The sequence below is a fragment of the Camarhynchus parvulus genome, chromosome 1A (assembly GCF_901933205.1).
Source record: "Camarhynchus parvulus chromosome 1A, STF_HiC, whole genome shotgun sequence".
Classification (NCBI taxonomy): Eukaryota; Metazoa; Chordata; class Aves; order Passeriformes; family Thraupidae; genus Camarhynchus; species Camarhynchus parvulus.
The window spans coordinates 24,404,231-24,428,533 of NC_044586.1; the positions used below are offsets into that span (position 1 = coordinate 24,404,231).

The window sequence follows — 24,303 nt, forward strand, 5'->3', positions numbered from 1 at the left end:
CTCAATAGTACCAGGGCTGCAAGGGGAACAGAATAGAACGGTTCAAAAGTATTTCTGAGTATTTCTTTCATCAGTGATGCCACTCTGTCTCTGGAGCTCCTTCTCTTTAGTCACCATGGACACAGGAGACAGCATTCACTCTCTGAGGACCATGAGCTGTCTGCACCATAAACATGCACAAGTTACCCACCTAAAGAAACACTACTAAGTGACAATGCCTACAAAGGAAACTGGTAAGCCCCATTTAGTCTGTATTTCTATGTTACAACTACTGACTTCTTTTCATTTGGGAATTTTGGTTTTGGCAAAGAGAAGGGAAAAGAAGAACTTGGTTTGGCCTATTATTGAGTAAGTAAAACTAAATATTGAAACTATACTAATTTTGGGGCATGGTGGTGGGTGGGTTATAATGCCTTTTTTTCTCTCTTATTTGAGCAAGAAGTTAGTTCCAGAGCTTCCATTTATCCCTGTAGCCAAAGTCCTCTTTACATTTTTATGGCCCTCAGTTTCAGAGTACACTCCATGCTAGGACTCTATGTACTCGACAGGCATTCATTAGTGGTCCTAGATTTGTACCTGTACCTCTGCTTGTGAGGTTTCAGCTGCTCACTTCATCTAATTAATTAGGCTGGTGTCTTCTGTTTTTCTAATGTGATTATTAGGCAAAGGCAAGCTGCCACAGAGTCTCTCACAAAGACTTGCGGTTTGCAGTCCAGTCTCTTCTCCAGAGGAAGTCATACAGTAAGGTTTGGAATTGAGACTTCTAATTTAAACTTTCAAATATGTTTTAGACCTTTTGAAACTCATCCTATAGAAAAAAAAGCCTAGCAACATTCCTGCTAACAGTCAGCAGTTAGACACAGATATGATGGTATACACTTGGATATTTTAAGATTCCTTACTTAATGGAAAAAGAACATTTCAAACATACCACATTCACTGGCTGATTCCCCTACCAACTGGAAGAACTGTTGAGCAATTTTCAGATGATCTCTCTGGAAGAAGAATAAAAAAGAAATCCAAGATGAGTTACAGGGTTGATACTACAATACACAGTGAAAATATGGTCTGAGGAATACTTAGGGAGCAACTATCAAATAAACCAGAGCTGAAGCAAAAAGAGAAAAGGTAAATGTGCCATTCTATGTGTCTAGATAAAGAAGAACACCATACAAAGCAAACAGGGATTTTGGAAATAGAATAGAGAAATCAAATTCATCTTGATTTACTATCGAGACCAGCAACAGAAATTTGCATTTCACTCTTCCTGGACTGATTATTGTACAGGAGGTTAAGACACAGAGATCCTGCAATCTAAATAAGAAATGACTGCCTCTTTCACTCCATTCCATTTTCTACAGATCTGTTCACATTGTGTTGTTGGAGAAGCTGGAGAACCTCATGGGCTTTACTCACCGAGCCCATTTCTTGTCCAAGTGCTGCATTTACCACCCCTTTAAGGATGTACTCCTGGAAAAAAAAAGTTTAAAGGGATCAGAGAAGACATGGTGAAGATTTCAGAAGACACATAAAAGCCTACATGTGCATTATTCTTCATTAATTCAACTCTATCACAACTGGGTTTGGTAGGCAGCTGATTAGTGTGGTAGTGCTTAAGCACTGTACTAATTTAGTCCCCCAAAATACATTCTACTTGCTAGGTAGTCCCTTCTACTAAATATGTTAGATGCAAAGGGGGTACTGTGTTTTCTGGTAAGTCTTATGGTCAAAGACAATGTACCAGGAGGAATATGGTAACATTCTTTCATGCCCTCTTCACCATTATATCACCAAGAAGTGCATGATTGTTATACTAGAGCACAGATCCCCTTTCAAATATGCACATTGGTTAACCATAACCACTGACATCCTTGCTGCAAAATTCATAGTGTTTCTCATCAGGACAAATATGTCAAGAGGTTTGTGCTCTGTGGCCATGTTACTCCAGTGAAATTAGGAAAAGAAGTTGAGTACCCTGTAATCGCTAGTAGGAGAAACAACTATAGTTTAATTCTTCTCTGAACAAATTTTTCTCAGTGTGTAACAGACTCTTTTGTCTTATCCAAATCTTATAATTAGGAGTTATATCTATAAACCTGTTTTAGTAGGTACTCCTGATAAACCAGGATGACCCTGTTACAGAGGAAAACACAGAAGAAGAGAGACATCTTTCAAGAGACCAAGAGACCAACGAGAGAATGTAAAGAAATAATCTGAGAGTACTAGCTAGGAAATTAAGAAATCATTTTAGCACACCAACTGCCTTAGAGATGCCAAATTATTATCCTACAGGCATTGTGACAAAGAAGAAATTTGAGAAGTACTCAAGTAGGTTTTACGAGTAGTTTTGCAAGTGCTAGCAGGGAGTTCTTTAAAAGTGTGAGTGAGAAATGGGAAAAAAAAAAGCACAAAGATTCTCATTTCAAAATGTGATCAAGAATTATAGGCCAAGTATATCAGGACAATATTCTATAATAGGAACAATAGCTGCAGAAAACCATTCAAGTAAATTTTGCTATACTGAAAAGTGTAAAGCGACATCAGAAGACACTCCTCACTACTCAGCACAGAATCACCGGATCTGTGTTTCTGAGGTTTTCCTTTTCCCTCCCTCCCTCCTTCCCTCCCTCTCTCCATCTAATTCCTTACATAGACTCATGAAAGGTCCCTTTTATGCCCAGCTATGTGACCTTTGGAAAATAAACAGCCAAGAGGAATAAATCAGAGACTAAAGATGCTGGAACAGCAACAGAAGAAAATTACAGTGGCAGCCAAGGGACACTGTAGTTTTCACTCATGGCAGCCAAAGTGTGATGGGATTAGCAAATACCATTTATTAAAACTGTTTAATCTAATCTAGCTCATTTTAATTGAAATGGCTTCAGGACAGACTATATGAGCATCTGAGTTAGCAAATCTGAGGGATGAAAGCCACACCAGGCAGACAACCAGCTATAGTTGTAAGGGGGCTTTTACCTATGCAGTAATGGTCCATTTCCCAAAATCAAGGCTGCACACAACAGAGCTGTATTCTTATCTGAATGCAGGTGGTACAGTAATAAACAGGCTAAAGTATTCATATAGGCACATATATAATACTTTATGCATGCACACTGAATTTGTTGATGATGAACGGCTGAAAACACAAGAGTTTTAAGAGTGGAAATGGGGCAAGCTGTCCTCAGGATACCAGTTTTTTACGTGGCAGATTTTGTATCAGTTTATAACCTCTGTCTTTATGTGTCATGACACCATTTGCCAATTACCTGTGGAGCTGTAGGTTCCAGGTCCTTAATCAGGTTATAAGCCTCCTGTACATCATCTGAAATGCCAGACATTAGAATGCATGACAACCCATAGCACACTGTATTAGAACAAGTCACTCATCCTCTACAACATTCCCCAATAGTCATAGACTAAGAAATAAACCATTTAGATAGGAGGAGAAAGGTAACTGTAAATCATTGTGAATTTCTATCACAATGGTGATAGTTTTCTAGAACTCAAACAAACACAGAGTGAGTAATAGCTTCTTTATTACTACAGTTTTCCTAGCAGAGATGGTTTGGCCCCTTTGTTCATAATCCAGTGGCTGCCTTCTCAACAGCACAAGGTCAATATAATAAATCCATCATCTTCCTATACTTGGTTTTCTCATATTTATTTAGCCCACAAAGAGAACAGGGTAACATGATGCTGTAGGAAAACTTCATCTTTTCCTTAGCAATATTTCAGCATCTGTCCAGCAGATCCTAATTAAAAAGGAAAAAGCACTGCTAGTATTGAAGTTTAAATGTGAAGTTTGAAATCTATAAATTACTTCATTTCCACACAAGAATTATATAACTGAATAGATCATAAACTTTCCCTGAATTAAAAAATATGTTGGCACTATGGTTGGCTTTGTAAATCAACCTAGCGAAGATCCTCGGCTACTGGCAAAATTTTGTTAATACAGCATTACACCAACTGCCTGCACAAATAAGCCTTATCAAACAAATTTTTTTTTTTCACTAGAACATACAATCCCAGGCAGCCACTTAAGGCAATATGCACTGGAGCTGCCAGGCTCCCATCCATAACCTCTGCTTTCTTACCTACTCCACTGACTCCCTTGAACAGTTCACATAGTAAGGCAGCATTACCTTTGCTTTTTTTTTTTCCCTTTTTTTTTTTAATATATTTTTGGCTAGCTTAGACCACCACCACCTCAAAAAAAAAAAAAAAAAAGACAGCAACCCTTATTTTTATTAATCCACTAAAGACCATCAACACAGAACTATGCTCTTCAGGCTCCAACAGAAGTGACTAGCAAATCTCACGGCAGCAGATTACAGCAGGATACCAGCTGACCTCAAACCCTGTTAGAAGTCACTATTGCTGAAGAGTTGAAAAAACAGGATGCATGTTTGTGCTTCAGTCATTCCAGTCTAGAGCATATATCATCAGCACAATCCTATGTTTATCAGAGACCTTCTCAGTTTTGGAGAGACAGCTGCAGTTATTAGAAGTAAGAATTTCTCACTTTCCTAACCAATGTTGCTACTCTAGCAAGAATTAAAAATGGAAACTTAGCCAAACCAGAAAAGAGATTTTAGTCCAAATTCCCCTTGATCTTTGTCAGTACATGTCATTTGTATATCACAGTAAAGAGAAGAACCTAACTAATGAAAATTACTGCAAGGTTAACAGCATACGAGTGAACAAGACTGATTTTTAACTGATGCATGAGATGCACTTTGTTTCCATGTAAGTAGAACTTAATTTGACACATATGTTATTATCAACAATATCATTGTGCAAGATAATTGGTAGTAGTACCAATATTGCCTACAGTGACACTGGCAACAATAATACTGGATAGAAAGGTGGCTGGGGACAGCAGATATGAATTTACCAATGCCAAAATGTTCTCCAGGTGTGACTGGTTCTGTGAATAAGGAGACAAAGGTTGATGCTGTATACCTTGACTTGAGCAATGTCTTTGAAATGATCCCTCATACAAACTTGAAAGAGAGGACTGGCTAAGTAAAACTATAAGGGGATGGGAAACTGGCTGGACTACCTAAGGACAGTGACCAGTTGTATGAAATCCAACAGGTGGCTAATCAAAGCCCCCAGCAACTGATACTGCTGAATAACTGATTTTTATTAATGATCCAGATGATAGCATAGAGTACTCTGAGCAAGTCTGCAAATGATGAAAGACTGTGAAGAATGCTCCCAGATATGGAGAAGCAGCTCAGTAGGCTGAAAAAATGGGCTGAAAGAAATCTGATGAAGTTCAGTGGAGGCAAAATGCAAGTCTTGCATCTTGCTTGGTTTGAAACATGCCTGAGCAAGCGAACTGGCTAAAAGGCAGTCTGGCAGACAGCGCAGCCTTGCAGCAAAGGAGGCACACTGGATTGTATTAGCATGAATGGAGCCATCACAGCAAGGGAAGGAATTCTTTATTTGGCACTTGTGAGGTTACACATGAGTACTGTGTCCAGGTTTGAGATCCCATGACCCACACAGACTTTGAAATACTGGAGTGAGCCCACCTGAGGGCTACCATGGCAGGAAGAGGGCTGAGAAGAAACTGAGAGAATTGAGTTTTCTTAGCCTTCAGAAGAAAGGATCTCAGGGGAGATGTTACCACTGTCTACAATTAACTGATAAGAGGGTAGATGGAAACAGGTTCCATAGAGTGAGAGAAAGGCAGTGGACGTAAGGTAGAACAGAGAAAGCTCTAACTGGATGCTTGTCTGGACAAGGCTTTATCTAACTGGACCGGCCTTGAATCACACAGCCAGTCAACCCACTGTTGAATAAAAGAACACAATAGGAGAATAGGAATAGCTCTGAAAAACTCAGATATAATTCAAGGAAGCCGGCAAGTACAGGAGAGATACAAATAGAAAATCCTTACCAACTGATTCTGGCTACCTACCTGCATTCTTTAGGAATTGTAAAGTAGATTTTAATGAAATATCTTGTTCACAGTCACTTTGGTTCATATTTTGTTTGTGCTGTATTTACAGAAATGGTTGTCCTTGCCTTTACAGGACATATGCCTACCATTCTCACATATTCAGGCAGAGGAGAGGTCCCCTCACTAGAAACAAATAAACACTACCATCCCCAAAGCCATCTCCTGCAACCCAAAATCTCCAATACTCTGCTGAAGTAGGCTTTTTTGGAGTGCACAGTATTAAAGCCTTCCCTGCAAACCATGGGAACTTTTACTTTGCTATTTTACAGAGGAACAGGAAGTGAAATAAATTACGTTTTACTACAAAGAAAAAATAAGCTTTGAATAACTTGAGATAAGATGAATTAATGTCATGCCTGAAGCTATGAAAGAGCCAGAGGAAGGTGTATTTACCTTGCTGGAGATAGTAAATCACAAGATTCAGTCTTGCCTCAGGAATAACATCAACCAGAGGAGGCAGGACTTGCAAAGCCCCTTCTCCTCCTCGGAAAACTACCTGCAGAGAAAAGCAGCATATTGATAATCATGTATCAGAATCTCTTCTATGATAAGTTAATTCAAGGAAATTAATCCTTTAAGTCCTGCATAAACAGTACTAAAAGGTCAGTGGCTCTGTCATTAGTTTAGTTCCTGCTTTTATATAGCTGTAGAATTATACAGTGTGACAATCTTTACTCTGAAGAATGTATTTAATCTATACGTAAAGATTAACTTATTACAGCTTTTAGCAGCTCAAAAGAGTACTACATTAGATATCAAAGATTTAAAAGAATAACAGAGTCTGAGTGAAGGGAACACATACAAAACTATAAACTGCTTATGATGTTTTCATATGAAAAAATTAGGCTAACAACTCCACATTTATTGACACAGGATTGAGTAACACAGGATCCTAAAATGATCAGGAGCAGTTGGTTATACTCCAGTTTCACATGACAGTTCCTCCAACAAGATCTAATGTACTTATTCAATAAAGCACTGACAAAAATACCAACATACAAAATAAACAACACTAACTTAAAAAAGTCCGGTTTGAAAGCAGTTTTAACTCTTGGAGAAAGAAATGTTAGCTTGTGATGACTGCTCTTGAAAAATGACAAGGCAAGTAACTGCCTGTCATTAAAGATGAGCAATCTACTGTTACCAGTTGTTCAGCAAAATAATAATACCACTGAATGGAAAATTAACCATTAGTTACTCTTAGTGACTCTTTTACTGCAGAACACAAAAGTATTTTGGTTTTATGAGCATCTTTTTTCCTAGAACTCCCTGCTTAGTACTTTTGGGATGAAGGCCATTTTCATGAGATATCTTTATTCCAGTCAAATTGTTCTGGTACTAAATAGAGTTCAGGGTCATCCTGACTTTTTTCTACAGTGTCTTTGTTGAGTGGGCTCCACAAAGTATCTTGCATAGGTACTCTTACACAACACACATTATTTTAATATGCCTTCAAGACTAAAAGCAACAGTACTATTATTTTCTTGACATAGTCTCAAACTGTCAGGGAAAAAATCCAGGAAAAAAAGTAAATACACTTGATAGCACATTCATTATACTGGTAGGATTCCTGGAATGGGACTTATATGGCAGCAGAGACTCAATCAAGTCTGCAATTTCTCAAAATATTCCAATTTATGAATCATAATGAAAAGCTCTGCAAGTGAGTGCAGTTCATATTAAATCCCAGAAATGCATTACTTACCAGATTGTGCTTAATAAGCTCCTTGCCAAACTCAAAAGATGATGAGGCACTGTCTGTCAAGTTTTTGAGCTCTGCCTGGAATTACATACATTCCAAAATTTTAACATAAAACCAAAAAAAGCACAGAAGCCTAAGTGGAGCTTCAAATGAGCTTCAAAGCTGACACCAAAACATCTCCATTAGTGTTGGATGACTAGAAGATTTTGCCTTTTCACTTCTATCTAATTATTTTAGCAATTGGGTAATACATATAAACACAAGACCAAAAGGATAATGGGAAAATGGTTAAGACCACTGGGCACATATGTGGACAGATGGGTTAATGCCAGGGAAACTGAAATAGCTGACATTCCTATAAGAACAGAGTGACAAGGTAAAGGCCATTATCAACACTACTGATTAAGACAAAGGAAAAGAAACATGTATGGAATCTTAAACTAAAGGTGAGTTGAAGGACTGTCCAATAGATACCTCTGCAGCCTTTCCATTGTAGAGTCGGAAATGGTTACAAGCCTTAAGGTTAAGAGCAATGGTGCTGTCAGGAACTTGCTGAAGATAAACAGCTAGCACTTCCTGTGATACATCATAGTAATCCAGTTTGTAATAGCACAGGGCCACATATACATTCAGAGCCAGGTATTCCCTGCAGGAAAGAGGATTAAAGAGAACCTTTAAATCCCACCGGATAGCTTAACATTTCCCCACTACAGCGCATTAAAATCAGTAAATAAAAAGCTCTCACATCTATACATATTTTACAAACACATCAAAACTGGGGCTTCTGAGAAATGCTTAGGGCTTCTCTAGTTTGTCAGCTAGGACACATTCACAGTATTTTTTTCCACAGCAGCTACTGCAGCTTTTAAAAATTACCAACAAAATTTTTGGTTTGCAAGTCTGGGAAATAGTGGCAACTTCATACCAAGGAAACGTGCAGAACATGAGCATCATAATTGGCCTGGCAGAACATGATTTTCTAAGCAATACACTCAAAGACATTTAATGTGCACATAAAAGTTTGTACCAAGTACAATTATTTCAAAAAATCCCTGTCATTATAAGTAGTCAAGCCAGAAGAACTGGACAGAAAGAAGACAACCATTTGTGAAAACTCTAAGTAAAAAGGATAATTGCTATGAAGGTTACTCATTTAGCTTTGAGTGATTATTTCTGCAGGACTTGGAGGTTAAAATATCTTTCCCAAGCATGACATGATACATGCATTATGATGGATTTATCTGAAACATTCAAGAAAAGATAGATCAAAAGACAGCAGTATTCTGGGACAGCAGTTTCTATTTTCTTAAAAATACTTCCAGCCACTTAGGAATTCAATTTGTTCCTTGTTAAATTCTGAACTAAAAATTTGTAGAACATGACAGAAAAACCCATCAACAAGTATCACAGAAGATAAACAGAGACGGAAAGAATTTCAGACTTAAAGGAATGCAAGGAACTCTACATAAAACCCAAGAACTGAACCCTTCTAAGGAAGGCTATGACATAAAGGAGAAGTCAATAATTCAAGCAAAGTCCCAAGATTGGCCATCAAATGGGAAAAAATAAAAAGACAAAACAGGCACATAAGCATATATCATTTCAGAAGGAAAAAGTAACAAAATAAAAAAGACATCAGAATGAATTAACCAACAATTTCACAAAAAGAAAACAAGAGAGAGCAGACTTCTTTTTAAATGTGGGGCTTTCAATAATACTTTGAATGAACAAAATTAAGGAGCTGCAACTGGTGCACATTCTGTGACGAGAAAGGGACATAGCAGTTGTGGGAAATGTCTACTTTCAGAAACCAAACAACTATTTGGAATTTAAATACCACCAATGACACAGATGCTCCAATAGGGATTAGAGATGCGCACCGGTTGTCCAGCAGAATGCGCTTGTAGATATCAATGGCTTCTTGGTAGTGGGATCGCATGTAGTGGATGGATGCCAGGCTGAGCTGATCTTCTGTAACATCCTGCAGGTTCTGGTGAGAGCTCATCAGTTTCTTTTCATCACTGAACTAAAAAGAGTGGACACATTCTCAGAAGAGTTCAACAAAAAAAGCTTTTTAATTAAACAGGTTAGTTTTGTCCTTGCTGGTAAACATCATTAAATATCTGGAAAACTGCTGTTACTTTAAAGTTAATTTGCCCAGTGGAGAAAGACAAACATAAAGAGGCAGATGAGTTCAAACTCAATAAATGTTAGGCTAAAACTAAGCACACATTTTCCTTTAAGGTGTGATTTAGATATAATTACATGTCATGTGCTTTGATGGATAAGAGGGAAAGAGCTGAATTAATTATTTCACAAACAGAATTTCGCAACATAAAATTTCCTTGTAATTATTCAAGCCAGCAAAAATTTTGCTGTTTGTAGATCCAAATCTAATGTCTCATGCATAGCAGAAAAACACAAGACTTGCAAACACACAAGCCCTAATTTTACTAGTCTTCTTAACAGCACTAACAAGTTCACTTTCACCAGCCTCCAATTTCTGGTTTCTTTAAGTAAATGATTATTTTTAAAAGCATTGCTGAATAGCACATATAGCACACACAGAGAAGGCTAAAAAACAAGGAACAGAGATAAACATACCCATTATATTTGTATTACAATAGTGAAGTTGAGGCTGTTTACTAATTGGTCTGCTCAAATCACTTATTCTACTGCTTCCCTTTGCTGGTTTTGCTGATTCAAGAGTAATTATGATTTTTTTTTCTTAGACACAAACTGTAATATATATATTTGTTTTTCCACCTATCTGCTAGGTTTCTTCAAATCCTTCTCCTCCCTCTTTGAGCCATTCACAAAGTTAAAAGGCAAGATAAGTTGCTTAACAGAACTAAAGGCAATGGGCTTCGTAGTTTTGGTAAAACTGTTTATTTCCAGTGACTAACTGGATAAAGAGAAGTTGCATAATTCCTAGCTCATCACAGACATCTGTAAGTGCCAATGCCACTGAAAAAAGGCTTTAAGTTTTCTCTCTTAAAATTAACAGATATCTAAGTAAAGAGAATCTGACATCAAAGCTAACATTCAAGATTTATACTTCCTTTTAGTTAGTATCATTAGTAGCAGAATGCTTCTCACGTATTCTGGTACAGGATGGTACAAAACCTAATTTAAGGGAAGATAGCTATGTGTAGTAAGTGAAATAAGCACTTAATTGTTGTTGAAATTAAATTAATTTTCATGCTATTAACAATATGATTTCCTGGATACTGAACTACTTAAGAGGACCAGTAACAGCATATACACTGTTTTGGTCAGATTGCTACATATAAGAGAGCTGCAAGTTAGGAAAACTTGGTACATTTAGGAAAAAAAAGTAAAATAGTGGCTTCTACATTTCTGATTCTATTAAGGTTTCAGGCTCCTCATGATCAAAAATATCATTACATTCCTATTGTACGACTTATGTGAAGTGTATTGGTAATACTTTCCTTAGAAACATGCTGAGAGCATCTTTTCTGAGATCATGTTTTCATACTTGCTTTCTCCTCCACATTTTAATACAGTAGGGTGGTTATGAAAGATGTTTGTTCTTCTGCCACCACAAGCATTTAATTATTCTGCCAGGCTGCCAGCATAAATTACATTAGTAAATTGAAAAGAAAACAAATCAAGCAGGAGTGAAGGAAGATATCATACCTTATGTGCCAGGTGAAAGAGTAAACGGTTCTGGAGACCACTCTTAGGTGCTGAAAGGGAAATTCAGTAAGTATTATTGTAATGAACTACTCACAGGGTATCTCTTTATATTTTTAACTTTCTTTCTCAACAGACATGAATGCACCCCTACTCTTTCATTAACTAGCCCAAGTACAGATCTTCACTGAGACCCCTTTGCAGGTCATACTTTGGGGGAAGTTCTACCAATTTTTAGAGTGGTTTAGAGGTCTTCCTCATTCCTATCTTCATTCCCTGACTATTTCTTTTTAAATCCCTGTTGAAAATAAGTTTTCATTGGCCTCTACCTTCAATAAGCCTTAAAACTTATATGAATTGCATTATCGTTTCCCTACAGCAATTTCTCAGTCATTCTCTGGGGTTTTTTTTGTGACACATAAGCATAGCACTTTTTCAAAATAAAAAGCAGCAACAGATAAATTCAAGGCTCCTTCTATATGTGTCACATTTGAAATAAGTTTTGATTTATAATTCCAGAAATCTCGATAACTTCTAGTGTATTGAAAAACCCAGTGCTGCTACCATTTTGTTAGGTATGCACATTAATACCTCTAATATTTCTTCTGTCTTTAGGAATGAAAGGCACACAGAAGAATTCTAGGAACAGAGCAGATAAGATTCAAACTAAGATATGGCAAGAGATTGAAGAAGGATATTCTTACTAGAGCCAGTAAAGTGAATGAAATTTCTTGCTTCAGCAGGATTAGGAATTCCATTGATTTCACTCCATATGACACAAATTGTAAACTGCAGAGTTTTAAGTCACTAGAGCCTTTTGCTTCACCAAGAGCGACACATGTCCTGGTCAAACAGAGCTATTCATTTCTTTTGCAAGCAATCTTCTAAAAAGCCTTCCCTTGTTTCCTGTACTTTTCCTAGCCTAATGAGCACTCTCATTCTTGCTCAGACCAACCAGCTGGCAAAGCATGTTCCACAGAAGGGGTGTACAAGGAATCTTTACAAAAAGCAGAATTTCTTACTGTGTTTATAAGGCCACAAAAGTGCAGAGTTAGCACAGCAATAGCCTGTAATACAAGGCTGTAATTCTTCTGACATCCTAAAACCATAAAAGACGGCTCAAACCACCAATCCCTCTTCCCCACCACCCCCTGAAGATGGAATTTATCTTTTAAGCAATTTAGGGAGAGATTTCCAGGTTTCTTATTCTTTCTCCACATAGTAGGTAAACTTTGTAACACTGTGGACAGCGCCAAAACCCAGGCCATTCTGATAAGATTGGCAGCACAAGGCTGCCCACCTACTTCTGTAAGTACAGCAACTGTTTCTTCCCTTTTTTCCTTAGCAAGCTGTGTTATTCAACCATGTTTCTAGAAAAATTAGAACAGTTAATTGTATCTTTAACGAACTACTAGAATGGAAGACCAAAATACAAAGGTGGTATGAAAGCACTCTCACATGACCACAACATCTTTTAAGATAGTTCTAACAGAGCATCAAGTTGTTGAGGAGCTAAATTGTCTTCAGCCTAGGATATATGCGGGAATTAGGCTATTTATTAAATAACAGAAAGTTTCTGATCTACAATAAATACTGCATAGGCAGTTGTAGTAGTATAACTGACATGATAGTATGTATATTTCATCCTGTGAGTTAGAAAGTGAAGAGTACCTTAATTTAAATGCATGCTCTTTACTCTACATGTTCCCCAGCATTAATTGATAGGTTTTTATATCAAAGTTTAGAAGGGTTGCCCATGAACCCTACATGTGCTTTTGTGAAAAGCTTCAACCATAACCATCCTTCACAATTCAAAACATTTGGTCATCAAAGACTCCAAAAATACAAGCAGGACAGACTGTGGGATTTATACTGAAAATAACATATTGTATAATCACAACACCATGGGTAAAGACACCAATGTTCCTTTTTTGAGTAGGTTTTCCTCTTTTTTTTCCCCTTTTGAGTGTGTTTTAGCATTAATTTCACTGTGAAACTTGTGACTTGCAAGCAATACTATCAAGAATCTAAACCAAGGAATTTTTGTTTCATTGGTCAACCACTGAGTGCAGGCTGCCCTTGCAAACCTGGCATCTGATCTGACATCAAAATTGTTATTTACTTGGCAAAAATAACATTGGGCTAATGTTCCAGCTTAACACTTAAAAACAGGCGAAATATGAAATCTGAGTTTTGATGGTGTGCATGGATCTACGGAGGGTGGAAAAGTGTCCTGCTTCATAAGATATTATATGATGCTAGCTATCTGATATTCTTTAAAATAAGTTGCATAAAATCCCATGCAAATATAGCCCTGTAAGTAGGAATATGGAAACATTCAACATCAGCAGTTTCTTTTTTTCTCTCAGTGTCAAATGCATTCTTTAAGGAAGACAAGGCAACATATGAACAAGGTCAGATTAGTTTTCAGAAAGAATTGGGTCATGAATATTGGATAAAGATGCTGTCAATCACTGGAGCACGAAGTGATACAACTGCCTCATCAGAGACAATGATTTTTAAGGGACATTTAAAGGACATTAGTTTGCTTTTTATTATTCTCTACTGCTATTGAATTTCATTGTCACTGATCTATTAATACTACAAGGAAGCACAATCTCCTTTCCTTGTTCTACTTTTTCAAGATAATGACCTTTTTTTTAAAATCAGTACTAAGAAATCTTGGGATCATAATGTACATGATGATAATGCTGCATGGCAACAAACTGGACCCTGCTTCAGGTCTAGTATTGGCCTTGTACTCAAGCACTGAAGGAGCTAGATGAGATCTATCTCTTTCCACCTATGAAAAACACTGATATTCCTTTGCCAGAATTTTTGTTATGATCAGTGCTGTGTTTCCAGGCACTTGCGTCACAGCTGTCATAGATCTTACAAGTGTTCTGTATATTTTTATATGCTGACACTGACATGCACCTACTAAAGTATTTGTTAAAATATAATAAGCAATTACAGTAAGAATGAAGACATTGTTGAAGACATCTTCACTAGTTATTAAACAAAACGTCAAACTTACTAGAAATGGCAGCTCAGATCTTTGTGAGCTTCATATTGATGTCTCAGGCATTAAAAAGATGATGAAATAGAGTAATGGACAATCTGGAATTTGTGCCCTCTCATAAGAGTGTGAGGCACTGCTGGTCATGCATCCAGCGTTAACAAATCCCATCTAGCACATAATGCATATTCTTCAGCAGCCCTTCACACATCGACAGGCATAAAATGCATGTTAAACACACCAAGCAGGAGCTGGTAGGAATGGAGCAGGGCTTAGAAGGCTCCATCCTGACAGTAGAAAACACAACCAGAGGAAATCTTATTTTCCTTGTCCCTGAGAAACAACACTATGCTCATCTGAGCACAGTAGCTGAATGAAGCCCTCTGCGTCTCAAAACCAAAGTTTCACTCGTGGAGGGGAAAATGAAAGGGAATGGGAAAAATGTTCAAAAAAAGCCATGGGCCAGCAGTGAGGTTTACACTTACACCCATTTGAACAGCTCAACTGTTCAGAATTTTCCTGAATGAAATTTACAGAGGATATTCACTGAAATTTTCCCATTCCTACAAAACTTAAATGGCAGTTCAGCTATGTTCAGTTACGTGCAATACACACACATTTAATTTCACTCATACTAAGCACAAAGTAAATTTAAGATCATCAAATTAATTACTCCTGGGCTGTAGCTTCCACTATACTTAAAAAATCAAAACAGGAAAATAAGGTTAGTACCTTTTAGAGTTTAAACATGTGATATTTTCACTTGTGCACTTTGAAAGTTCCATGTATGAAATGGCTGGTTCAAAACCTCAGCGAAAATGCACCATAAATAACTACTGTTCTCAAGACAGAGAGTACAAGCAACAAAGCAGATAAAAATTCATGTAGCTGAACATGCAATCATAAGAAAAGGAAAACCCAGTAACTGTTCTGTGCCTGCTTGTAACTGAACATTTTCACTGGTGACAACTATTTCACACCTGAAAAACATTATTTCACAAATAAGAAAAACCGGTTTGGAAAAGGTCATTGTTCTTACTAACCCATCTCTGTTTGGCTTTTGTACAATATTGCTTGTTTCAATATGGGCTGTAAAATGAGTTCTCTGTTTAGTTAAACCACATTCAGATCTGACATATGCAGAGATGTGAATAAGCAAAGTAATTACAAAGCTTTTCCCATCAAAAATTGGAAGGGATGAAAAAAAACCCCAACTTTAATGAATGGTTCAGCAATACAACCCTGTCTGTGTATGGATCTTAAATTTAATTCTAAGATTACATTTATCCTGAAAAGACTGTTTTTCATAACAGACTTAACTGTAGCTCCAATTACATGCACATTTTGTGGTTTAAAAGAACCATTTTAGTTCTTATGCTTTAGTTCTTAGTTTCTTTCTTAGTGCAAGCCAACAGCTTCTGCAAGCACTATGCTGGCTTCTAAACACTTGGATCAGTTGTCAGGATCACAGTCCAAGTGTGCCAGGCTGAGTTTCTGTTTGTGGGCCTTTGCAAAGCAAAGAACTGTAAATGCAACATAAGAGTATTAGTTTGTATAATAAAAAAATAATAATTTGTTGTTATTATTATAGACTTAATCGAGATCAATAGTTTAAGCCTCATTCTCTCAAGACAAGATTGGCTACTCAGAGCACAGAAAATATATGTTCAGCCAATGCATGAGAACACAGATGCAAAAGGAGTCGGCAAAGCATCACTTGACAGCTTCACTATGGGATGACTACAAAACAACAGTAGCTGACTTGGAAGTAACTCTACCTTCACCTCAGAACCAGGAACATTAGTAACTGCAATGTGAGTGGACAAGAAGGGAAAAGGAGAAGCCAGAAATACCTGACAGGATTTTGAAAGAAAGCCTAGAGGTAAAATATAATTGTAATGAAAAACCTTCAAGGAGGGATTTTTCTTTATTGCCTTTTTGTTCTACTTCTTATGTTTTGTTTCCAGTAATTCTTTTTTATATGACTTTTGATACTCAGTCTTATTCTTTCCTGAGAGGATCATAGAACGGCTTAGATTGGAAGGGACCTTAAAGATTTCTAATTCCAACTCCCCTGCTGTAGCCACGAATACCTTCCACTAGACCAGGTCGCTCAATGCCCTGTTCAGCCTGGCTTTGAACACTTCCAGGGATAGAACTCCTCTGGGCAACTCCTCACCACCTTCACAGTAAAGAATTTCTTCCTTGTATCTAATCTAAACCTACTCTCTTTCATTAATTTCATAAAAGCCATTCCTCCTTGTCGTATCACTAGATGCTTGTGTTCAGCTCTCTTTTAAGTCCTGTCTAGGTACTGGAAAGCCTCAATGAGGTCTCCCTGAACCCTTTTGTTCTCCAAGCTGAAAAATCCAATTCTCTTTGCCTTTCCTTGTAGGAAAGGTGTTCCATCCCCCTCGTCATTTTGGTGGCCTACTCTGGACTCGCTCCAGCAGCTCCATGTCCTTCCTATGCTGGGGACCCCAGAGCTGGATGCAGCACTGCAGGTGGGGGTCTCACCAGTGCAAAGCAAAGAGGCAGAATCCCCTCCTTCATCCTGCTGCCCACGCTCCTTTGGATGCAGCCCAGGATACAACTGGCTGTCTGGGCTGAGTGCACATTGCTGGGTTGTGTCCAGCCTCTTGTCCACCTGCACTCCCAAATCCTTCTTGGCAAGGCTGCCCTTGATTTGATTCCTTCATCCCCCAACTGGTGTTGATACCGGGGGTTGCCCCAACCCAGGTGCAGCACCTTGCACTCGGTCGTGCTGAACTTCTTGAGGTTCTCACAGATCAATCTCTCAAGCCTGTTCAGATCCCTATGGCTGGCATCCCATCCTTCAGGTGAGTGAAGAGCACCAATCAGCTTGGTGTTATCTGCAAACGTGCTGAAGGTGCACTTGATCCCTTCACCTGTGTCATTAATGAAGACATTAAATAACTCTGGTCCCAGAACAGACCCCTGAGGGACACCACTGGTCACTGATACCCGCTGGGCCTCTGAGCTGTTGATCACTACCCTCTGGATCTGACTGTCTGACCAATTCCTAATCCACCTAACAGTCTACCCATCAAATCCATATCTATATAATTTTGAGAGAAGAATTTTGTGAAGAACCATGTCAAAAGCTTTACAGAAGTCCAGATAAATGACATCAATAGCCCCTTCCCTTGCCCACTGATGGAGTCACTCCATCATAGAAAGCCACTAAGTTGGTCAGGCAGAACCTGCCCTTGGTGAAGCTGTGCCAGCAGTCCTTAATAACCTCCCTATCCCCTCTATTCCATGAAGTTTGAATTAAGTAACAATAAGCTAAGAGATTAATTCACGTCTATTATAAAATAAAGATAAAACTTGCTCCACAAGAGATTATGTATGAATACATTAATTACCTCATGGCTTTTAATGATAGTTTTCTAAATTTTAAGTATCCTGCAAATTTTTCCTCATTAATGGAATGATGGTTAACAACAATTTCCTTAAGCAACAACAGTATATGGCAAGAAAGAACTTGATTTGATTTCCAGATATTTACATGTTTGTGTGGAAAACCTATTCCAGAAAGCTAGCTGATATTTATACTCCCTTTCACACAGAGATTCTGTCACTGTAGAAATTTAGAACTATACCTGAAACTAAATTAGTTCTCCTTAATTTGTTTTAGCAGTATGCTACTTTCAGGGGTTTAGCATAACTGCAGCAATAAACAGCATGCACTATTCAAGAATTCAGGCAAAATAATCCCAAAATAGCAATGGTAAAGAGCCTGATGTTAACACTACGTATAATTTTTTCAGTGGTATTCAAGGCAGTATTAGATAAATGGTGTTCTTCTAAAGACTTTTCCTCCTCAAAGGAAGTATTTTTATTTTTCTTCAAGGTCTTTGCAAAACTGTGGAAAAGAGCACAAGATGATATGGCCTCAGCTGTCAACACCATATTGCAAACAGACACCACTGATGCAATCCCAAATTGTTTAAAAAAACCTAAAAGAAGATCTGACTTAAGTAAAAATAAAAAGGTTTAAACTCAATATAAGAAAGATTGAAAGGGGATTATACCACACTTGCAAGCTTTCATTGGAGAAAGGACAAGCATTACAAATCCTCAGCTGCAACTGCTTCCCCACCAAACTTAAGCAGCCAGAAATCACCAGGATTACAGTACTCACAACAAAGGTCTGGCACCTCATTATAAGAACTGGCATGCTGTCCTTCTTAAACAATTATGTAAAATCAAGAACTGATCAGGAACTGAACTAATGTGACCACTTCATTATTTTCTGTTCCCTCCCTCCTGCTCTTGCTTTCTTAATACACCCACTCTTGCCTCCAGCACTCAAGCACCACTAACTGCACCCCTTGCTCTGCCACTCACCATTACTAACTAATCTGAAGGGGCATGACAAACACCAACCTTCCCTTCCTTGCAGCTCACAGTTAATAAATGTGCATACCAGCTGTCTATATGTCATCTCTAGAATGGACTGCTGTAACTCACAAGATGTGAAGCTGATGACAATGGCTCCAACTGGTACAGGATGCAGCTGCTTGCTTCCCCCATGCTTTAGGTCACAGTGACACCTCAAAGCTCTATTGCCCATTTACTTTTCGATTCACTTCAAGTTCTAGGTTGCAATCTCCAAAGCTCAAATTTGTGGTACATTAAAGATTAAATTATTTGTGAATATTAGAAATTTGCACACCTCTTAAACAATGCAGATCACAAAGCTCTGCATGAGATTTTTTTACAATTGAAAATTTTAAAAAATCAATTTATAGTTGTGGGATTCAAGCTCAGCATGATCTTTCTAAGGATTTTAAAGGGATATGAGAACCTAATTATTTTTTAAAATGCTACAAAGGTGTCCTTTTGGAAGGCACTCTTTCACAGCAGAAGAAAGCACACTATTATTTTCTTCCTGTGCTATTTTGCAGCCCAAGACAAGAAGATTAATGAAAGAAAGGAGAAAACCCATCCTTCAATAAGAGTTTTATCCTAAGAAGGCAAGAGTCAGAAGTTGAGTGGGATATCACTACTATTAATTATACTTAAAAAGCACTGAGATATTATGGTTATAGAAAACAATGTAAATCACTAAGATACATAAAAAAGTGATGGGCAACAAAATTAAACTACAGAAACATTTTTAGGCAGTAAAAATTGCCCTGGAATCTAATTTTCATTCCTCCTCTTTAAATGATCCCATACATGTTCAGATTTAAGTAGAACTCTAATAATGTGACTATTGAACTCCATGCCTTGAAGAATCAGATACCTAACATCAGACTTAAAAGGCAACAAGACCACCTACTAAGTCACTCAAACTACATAAACAGAGCTCTTGTCTTCATCAGGGAGAATGCTTAGTTCTCTCAGATGCTTATTTTTTTATAATTTCACTGGCTTAATTTGCTTCATCTGCACGGGCTCAGGGACACAGAATCAGTCAAAAGAAAAGTAACCTTTTATTGCTGGTTGGCATATGCTGGGTTTTGCGTTTAGAAATTAATGAGAGAAATTATTTTCCAGAGGCTTCTTTTAGTTCCAGCTGTTCCACATGCCCAAGGTATTTTTAGGAAGGAAAATGCATCATAATTCTCCCATTAAATGAAAGTTAAAATTAAGCAATCCCCAAACAACCCCCCCCCCAAAAAAACCTTTGCTCTAAAGTATCCTTTATTGCACTTTATTGCATATTTTGTTTGGAAATTACTTTAAGTGTTCAAATCAATAAGCAGTCTTTTCCAACCATACACCTCACCTTTCAAGGCTGCTTGTTCTGCTTGCGTGTACATCCCCAGAAAGAAGTAAGTACAGGCAAGGTTCACCCAAACATCTGGTTTGCAAGTTGCTTGCTTGGTTAAAGCCTCATATTCCTGTAACAGAAGAGAGGGTTGATTTTGAAAAAACGTGTAATAGCACATACTTGTATTAAATATAATTCTTTCTTCCACAATTTTACAATGTATCATTAAATTACTGAGATCAAACAATTTATTCTGAAGTTCACTGCAGTCCTTACAACAAAACTGTGATTTTAAGCTATGTCCCTACTTTTTTGTTTACAACAATATAACAGACCACAGGGACAAACAGTGCCATAAATCACCACATATAAGCAAGATTTCTGTCAATATTGAAGTTACAGAGATATAAAACATATTTATATTGTAAATATATTATAATAAAAATATTATTTACATATATAGGCCCCAATATGTAAGCTATAAAAGCATCAATATAACTAACTTCTGTTGCTTTCCTAAGTTCTCCTCCAGTCAAAGCCTGGGAGCCATAATCACCAGGGAAATCTCTTTGTGAATACTTACTGGAGCAAGTGTTAAATGTGTTTTTGTAAACCTGTTAGTGTATACTAAACCTGTGGAAGTGTGTGTTAAGTCTGAGGTTATGCAATATAATAACATCAAGTGCAGAAAGAAAATATTTCTTGTACTACTAATAACTAAAATAAGTATTTTTAAATTGTGTTTAATTTTATCACATCCTTTTTTTAGTTCCTATTTTTGTGTATATTTTATAATTATGTATTAGTACAGTGGTACATGCATATAATTTATAAATGTATAGATGTATGTATATACATTGGGGGTGTGTACTCAAACATTTTTTACTAATAGGGGTACAGCAAAATTGTTTGGAGACCACTGCATTAAAATGCAAGCCTATAAATTGGTATTGAGCAAATTCAAGATCTCCTTATAGATGAAGATTAGTAATCTGTAATAAATATTAATAACCTGTTCCTAACTTTACCATTTCCTATTTTAAGATTTACAGCCAACAACTATAGAAAGGCTCTAGATAGCATATTCTGATATTTCTTACACATCCATATTAATTGCATATCCTTTAATTCTGTCACACAAACTTCTTCATTTCTTGTTATTTGTGTAACAGCAAAAACTTAACAGATCAATCTTTCAATCTACTTCTTTCAAACAAAAAAACTTCACAGCCACTAAACAATTCTATTTCTGAAGATAAGCATCTTTTCTCAGAGTAACAACAGGTACTAAAACAAAGGCATGGAGATCTCCAAAAGCCATTTTTTTTCTGTGTCACAGTTCTGATAGATTCCTAGGAAGGACCATCCCAATGGAAGTGCCTGCTGCTGGTGCTCCTGCTCTTCATCCAACCATGGAGGCAGGAAGCATAAGGCAAAGCAGACAGGGTCATGCAAGGTTCTTACCAGACCTGCTGAAGGAATGTCATCCATGTAGTCCAGATCACTGCAAGCCACCCATCCCTCCCAGCAAAACAACCCCTTGACTCTCTACTTGTTCCCCAAACATGAATTGGAAGCTCCCTCTATCTAGGGACAGTTTAGCAGATTGAGCCTCTGTGCTTACCTCTGGGGAAAAGGACAGCGATATATATACAGAATGAGATAAAATAAGCCATGCCCAAAGGACAGCAAATCCCAGCAACACAAACATGCTGACAACAATAAAGTTTAAAGTTTGCAAACATAAATAATTTTTTTTTGTTGCCAAATAAAAGTAAACTGCACTCTGAAACAGAAAAGATACTCGTAAGGAGCACCTTAAAAGCCAGCTCAGTCTTGCTAGTATTTCAGAGACTAGCTGCCCAAGAATATTTGCAATAAATAAATATAAAAATATAAACATCATAAACACAATAATTAAATTATTCAATAATTCAATAATCAATATTTTTAAAAATAAAACATTTACATAGAGGCCAACCTTTCCTACTGAGGTCAGTTTAATCTTGATGTAGGCCTGTCAAGGAGCTCTGAGATATAGGCCACTGCTGTTTATTGGGACCATCTGGAATCTTTCAAAATTCACTCAGATTAAATGCACCCAAAGGTCTCTCTTGACTAGGGCTTCAGGCAGATTAATTAGAAAAGACAAAGTGCACAAACACAAGTCATGTTCTGGCCTGGCCATTCAAAGTGAGCAATATATAAAGAGTGTTCTAGCAGTACCAATGTGAATCTATGGAAACATTAAATAAAAATTAGGACTAATAGAGCTCCTTATCCTGTAGTTCTGGGCCATGTGTCTGGACTTTGTGCTGTTGCCCCTTTCCTCACTGAAAGCCATTCAACATCAGTCTCTCAAAGACTACTTCACAAGAACTTTTCCCCCTCCTTTCTAAATAAACCAACAAACCCAAACAAACTAAATACTCTCAAACCTGTCCTAAGAGTCAACCTGTGGCATGCTTTTGCCATCCAGCAGCATTAACAACTCCTTGCTATTTTACTGTCCTCCTCCTCATACCTCTATCACTAGACACATGCAGTTTTCCTCAAAAGCAGGCTGCCAGGTCAATTGTCCACAACTATGGACATGTACTGACCATGTGGAGGGCCAGCTTAATGACCTTATTACATGTCTGGATTCTTCAAGCCCATAAACATGGATGCTGAAGAGCCAATAAACAAGCCAACATATATGGCTGCTCGACATGTGCTCAAAGAGATACTTATTGTAACCTGGCTACAGACATCACAGAGAGGCCTAGAGAACTCCCAGAGCTAAAAAAATCCAGTTTTCACTTTGTCTTCAGCTATCAGGAACTGGAGTGTACCTGTATTCTCACACTTCTCACAGAATTAATTACTCAAGCATGACCAGATGCTACCCATGGATGAACAATTACCCTAGTACAGCCATGGTCCTTCCATGACTTACGATTTGACTAAAATTATCCTGAGCCAAGCTGGCAGGAGGTCCTGATCAGTGAAGTGGTGATCAGTGAAGAACTTGTCTGCCAGGTGGCAGATTGGAGAGACTGTTGCTGGCTGGTTGTAGGATTTTGACAGAAACAATGCAATGAAGACTGTGGCCCAGGGATCATTCTTTGCTCTCATGTGTGCAGTTGATCAACCAAAAAGGCATTAGCATGTCCAGAAGCTGCACCATGTGTGCCTAGAAGCAGAGGGTACAGACTGCAAGTGTGAAACTTGTTCTTGAATCCAACCAAGAAAAGCAGCTGCCCATGCCAATTTGTCTCATAAATTTTTTAAAATATACGTATAGATATAGATGTAGATACAGATATTAAAAAAATTAATTAACCATCACTTTCTTAAGGCCCCAGCTGATTCAATTTATAAGACCAGGCAGCTCAGAAACAGAATAATTGGCCTGATGCTCTTGTTCTGATACTTGGGTGAGACTGGGAAATTTTTCAGAAGATTTAAGATTAGAGCCATGAACGAGTGGCAGCTGCTGCAGAAAGAGAGATGGGTTTTTTCCCATTATGGACACTAGATGCAGAAGATTCCAGAAAACTAATCAGATGTTACCAAATACTAGGGAAGCTCTGGTTGCCACATGATGCCAGGAAGACATGAGCTACTCAGTAAAAATAAGTTTGTCCATGAAGGAAGCTAGTCAGTCCCCCAGGAAGAACTGCACCATCGCTGCTGGAAGAGTCAAGCCCATTGCAATACCATTTGTAAACTGGGGTACAGCAGTTGGGATGATCCCACCAGACCAGTGGCAGTGGCATAACCTTTGAGGAAGGCATCTGCTATTAAGAATGGGAAAGTACGACCCCAGAGAGGTTGAGGTTAGTGCCCTACCTGGAGGACACTTAACTGTTGTTGGTGTGCCTGTGATAAGAGAATATGAATTCTCTCACATGAATGTGATAGATATTTTGTTGTCATTCTCTGAAGATATTCCTGGAGCTGGAATGGACATCTGTGTGTTTTTCACTTCTTCCCTGATTCTCCTGGTGGTGCATGACGGCCATCTCACCACAGCTCCCAAGCTTCTCCAAAAGTTGCTATGCAACCAACACACCTGGCTTACTATGAAAGTATCATCATTAATAAAAGCATGGAACAGTGTGATTTCTGAAGACTCTCATCAGGTACATGGACCATGAACTGTTACACAGTGACACATACTATGTGTTGTCACTTGCAGGAACACATAGCAGTGTGAATCA

The 24,303-nt window shown here is 37.9% G+C and overlaps 1 protein-coding gene across 4 annotated transcripts in view; it reads right to left on the reverse strand.

Moving 5' to 3' along the window:
• The window catches only part of TTC26 (tetratricopeptide repeat domain 26), a 47,743-nt gene that overhangs the window by 20,531 nt on the left and 2,909 nt on the right, over positions 1-24,303 (reverse strand). For all 4 annotated transcript variants that reach the window (XM_030960952.1, XM_030960951.1, XM_030960953.1 and 1 more), the window contains 9 exons: positions 20,114-20,228; positions 11,337-11,386; positions 9,557-9,702; positions 8,151-8,322; positions 7,680-7,754; positions 6,368-6,470; positions 3,267-3,322; positions 1,417-1,470; positions 932-995 (listed from right to left, as the gene is read on the reverse strand). In XM_030960952.1, the coding sequence (XP_030816812.1) occupies positions 932-995; positions 1,417-1,470; positions 3,267-3,322; positions 6,368-6,470; positions 7,680-7,754; positions 8,151-8,322; positions 9,557-9,702; positions 11,337-11,386; positions 20,114-20,228 (835 nt within the window). The remainder of the gene's footprint in view (positions 1-931; positions 996-1,416; positions 1,471-3,266; positions 3,323-6,367; positions 6,471-7,679; positions 7,755-8,150; positions 8,323-9,556; positions 9,703-11,336; positions 11,387-20,113; positions 20,229-24,303) is intronic.